This window comes from Petromyzon marinus, chromosome 55, assembly GCF_048934315.1.
Source record: "Petromyzon marinus isolate PM22_M1 ecotype Great Lakes invasive population chromosome 55, UKy_Petmar_22M1.pri1.0, whole genome shotgun sequence".
Lineage (NCBI taxonomy): Eukaryota > Metazoa > Chordata > Hyperoartia > Petromyzontiformes > Petromyzontidae > Petromyzon > Petromyzon marinus.
Window position 1 is genome coordinate 2,132,439 of NC_133721.1, and position 3,767 is coordinate 2,136,205.

General features: G+C 44.1%; 1 protein-coding gene across 1 annotated transcript; it reads left to right on the plus strand.

Annotated features, from left to right (window-relative positions):
• Positions 1 to 2,042: 2,042 nt before the first annotated feature.
• LOC142905634 (exosome complex exonuclease RRP44-like) lies at positions 2,043 to 3,538 on the plus strand (the record flags this gene model as incomplete). Its single annotated transcript, XM_076052416.1, has 2 exons — positions 2,043 to 2,290; positions 3,274 to 3,538. Coding segments are annotated over 2 exons (498 nt in total), but the record flags the coding sequence as incomplete, so codon positions are not given.
• Positions 3,539 to 3,767: the final 229 nt, after the last annotated feature.

The window sequence follows — 3,767 nt, forward strand, 5'->3', positions numbered from 1 at the left end:
AAAGTATTGGAAAGGTAAACAAATAACTTAAACAAATATACAAATAAAACTAAACTATTTTTATCTTACCAAGTAAAACCCTGACCACAAATGATAGCTGAACAAAGTGGCTTATCACGTGGGAAATTTATTATCAGCAAAATAATCTAAGATAAAGAATCTTGACCCTTGTGGTTGATGTGTTGTGGTGGCGGAAACTGGTGCGTGTACACAGGGAGACCAACTCGATGGTGGAGGAGTTCATGTTGCTCGCCAACATCTCCGTGGCGGAGCGCATCGTAGGCGAATTCCCCGAGTGTGCGCTGCTCCGACGCCACCCGGCGCCTCCGCCTTCCAACTACGACATCTTGGTGAAGGCGGCGAAATCAAAGGTAGAGTTAGAACCCCTTTTAACGACCACCCTTGTTAACTAATCGCTTAACAACGGGCCTCCATAGAGCTCAATGTGTAGGCTTAACCGACCATTTCCCTGTTAACGACGGGCTCTTGTAGGTACAGTAAATATGAATTAATGCCACGTAAAAGGAAAACAATAAAATAAATATAAAACAATAAAATTATCACGACGTTTCGACTGCAACACAAGCAATCATCATCAGGTGTGAAAACCACAACAAGAAAATTTGAAAAAAGTGGCAGTTATTTTTAACGTTAGCACCACGGAGAGAGATTTGACAGTTTGTTCAGATGGACGAGTCCATCTATGTTCGGAAAAGAGGAGGGGGGAGACAAAAAATAATGGATGCGTTCTGACACCCACCTTAAGCGTGATCAATCAATTAAGACCCAAAATGGCTTATCAAATCTCTCTCCGTGGTGCTAACGTTAAAATAACCGCCACTTTTTTCAAATTTTCTTGTTGTGGTTTTCACACCTGATGATGATTGCTTGTGTTGCAGTCGAAACGTCGTGAGAATTTTATTGTTGTATATTTTTATTATTTTATTGTTTCCCTTCTACGTGAATTTACCGAAAGAACCAAGAATATGAATCCCTGCAGTCACGAAAGTTTTAAATCAAAATGAATTCATGCATTTATTAACAGTGTTTATTTTAATATGATGTGTTTATAATGTTAGTATCTTTATGTATTAATATCCATTGTTTAAATATTATAAAGTACGTTTTTTGGGTGAACAAGGGAAACTTTCGATGCTATCGGAACGAATTAAGCTTTTAACACGTATTTCCTATACTCGCTTAATGACCAAATCCTTTAATGCTCGTGTTCGTGGAACCAATTACCGTCTTTAAGAGGGGTTCTACTGTCTCTAGATTGCTGTTAACCTTCCTTCAATATCATCCTCCTCGCAAGGAATTCAGAGGTCGTCGGGTGGCTCAAATTTTTGTTTGAGGTCTTTTGGTTTAACCGGGTGAGAACTCAAGAGAACATAATAGTCTCATTTGCAAGGGTCACCTGGGTCACCCTATGACCCAGAGATTACAGCTGGGACCCTGGCTTCAAAATCCAGCAGCCACATTGAACATACTGTGTTATCAAGTGTAGGGAGTTGAAGGACTCGGCTCGTTTCCCAGCTACTCCACAGAAATAAGCAACAAAAAACCATCACGATAAATGTAGTACTGTATTTAATTTTAGATAAATTCCAGCAATGAAATGTTGAAATATCAGGTCGACTTATTGTGATGAACATTATGCTCAAAATGGGTGGGAATGTGCTACCCCCTACTGTGAAGCAGAGGTGTCTTGAAACGATGTCAGTATTGGCCTGAGCGAGCAATTGCAGGGCTGCACCTTTTACCTTTATCTTGAGATGTAGCCGTATAGTTTCCACTCGCCCTTAGCGGCAGAACAACTCAAAAGGTGTGACGAACCACAGACAACGCTGGAAGGCAGCCAGGCACTGTGCGAGATGTAGATTAATCCACTTGCTGTACTGCCTTCTCCTGGCAAGCCAGGTTATGGAAACCTGAATGCCCACAGGAAGTGCGCTGAATAACGTTTTTTTTCCAATACACCACAACCCTTGCTGCTTCCCGAGCACTGAACTACAAGCCACGTGCGGGATAGTCACCTCACAAACGCCGGTGTGCCCGATTTTTTTGCGCAGAACATCGAGATCCAGGTGGACTCGGCTAAGGCGTTGGCCGAGTCCCTGGACCGGGCGGCGGTGCCGGGAGCGCCACCATACCTCAACACTCTGCTGCGCATCCTGGCCACGCGCTGCATGATGCAGGCCATCTACTTCTGCTCCGGCATGGAGCCCGACACCCACCACTACGGGCTCGCCACCGCCATCTACACCCACTTCACGTCGCCCATTCGACGGTGACGTGCTCTGGCGTCAGGCACACGCGTTAAATCGACCTTCGCGATTATTGAGGGGACTATGTTGTTGTCTTGGTGTGGTCTGGGACTGTGCTGCCTTTCCCAAGTTTAGGAATTTATTTATTAATTGATGTACTTATGCAATGTTAACTTGTGATTACGGCACACCTCCAATTAGCACGGTTGGCTACGTACGGTGCGAATTAAGTTTAACATACAACTTGTATATCTTTTTTCTATTATTTACTTTTACTGATTTGTTTACCTTTCCTCTTCTTAGCACTCCTATCATATACCTACTGGACATCTGTCAAAACGAGCTTTTATCGCGAATCGGATTTCTCCAGGATAAAGATTCAGATTTTGAGTTATTTTTCTAAAAGGTCCTATAAACGGGAAGTTTGGCCAATTCCTTAAATGGTTGTTTGGCTTGTGTTGGGGAAAAACTAGAGGATCCGGAGAACACCAACGCCTACAAGGAGGGTGACAGTGTTCCACGTGCAGAATCAAGAATCCATTGCCGTGTTGCAGCGGCGGCCAAAAGTGAAATGCAATTCTGCCATGGATCGCTAACGATTTTGTTGTGGATCTTAAATAAGAACACAGATATGAGCAGGCAGCAATTTGCGCTACATCTGTTGACAAATAAAAAATCCTCAACAAAGAATTAAATTCATACATTAACAAAGATAATTTCCACCAGCAGATGGTGCTAGAACGTGGTATGGCCAGAGTACAGTATTCTATCACAGCGTTAAATCCATCTGAGTCATTGTTTGCGTAGCTTTCTGGTGAATCGTCAAACCCGCTGAGATCCACCAGAATGAATCGCGGTGCTTGGTGGATTAATACCGCTGCTCCGTTGGCATCTCGTGGCCATACCGCAGCCTGTATCTACTGTAAATTTAATCTTCATATTAAATAGAGGCTACAACAAATGTGAATATTGTTGTTGTTGTTGTTGTCTCCCTGTACCATTACAGATACTCGGATGTGATTGTGCACCGGCTGCTGGCCGTGTGCGTGGGCGCCGACCCCACGTACCCGGCGCTCACCGACAAGCAGAAGCAGCAGCAGCTCTGCAACAACCTCAACTACCGCCACAAGATGGCGCAGTACGCCCAACGCTCGTCTGTAGCTTTCCACATGCAGGTGGGAGGCGGAAGTGTGGGCCACGTGGAGCTTGCACGGCGTGTGCTTAGGCACCTGATAATGCGTCCATTCGTCTCTTGAAAACCATTTTTTAAGGTCACGAAAGCAGGCATCGTATTGTGCGTGTAGTAAGAATCAATTGTTTTCTATTCGCACGCTTACGTGTGGTGGTGCCGTGGCTGTACTGGTTGGCTACACTTGACATTGCTTTTCAGCATTCTTCTGTGTTTGCTGAAAAACCTGTTTACTTGGCACATTTGCCCATGATGTGACAACTTTATTTGATTGGCTCTGTCAGGTGATGGAGGATTATAGTCAATACAAT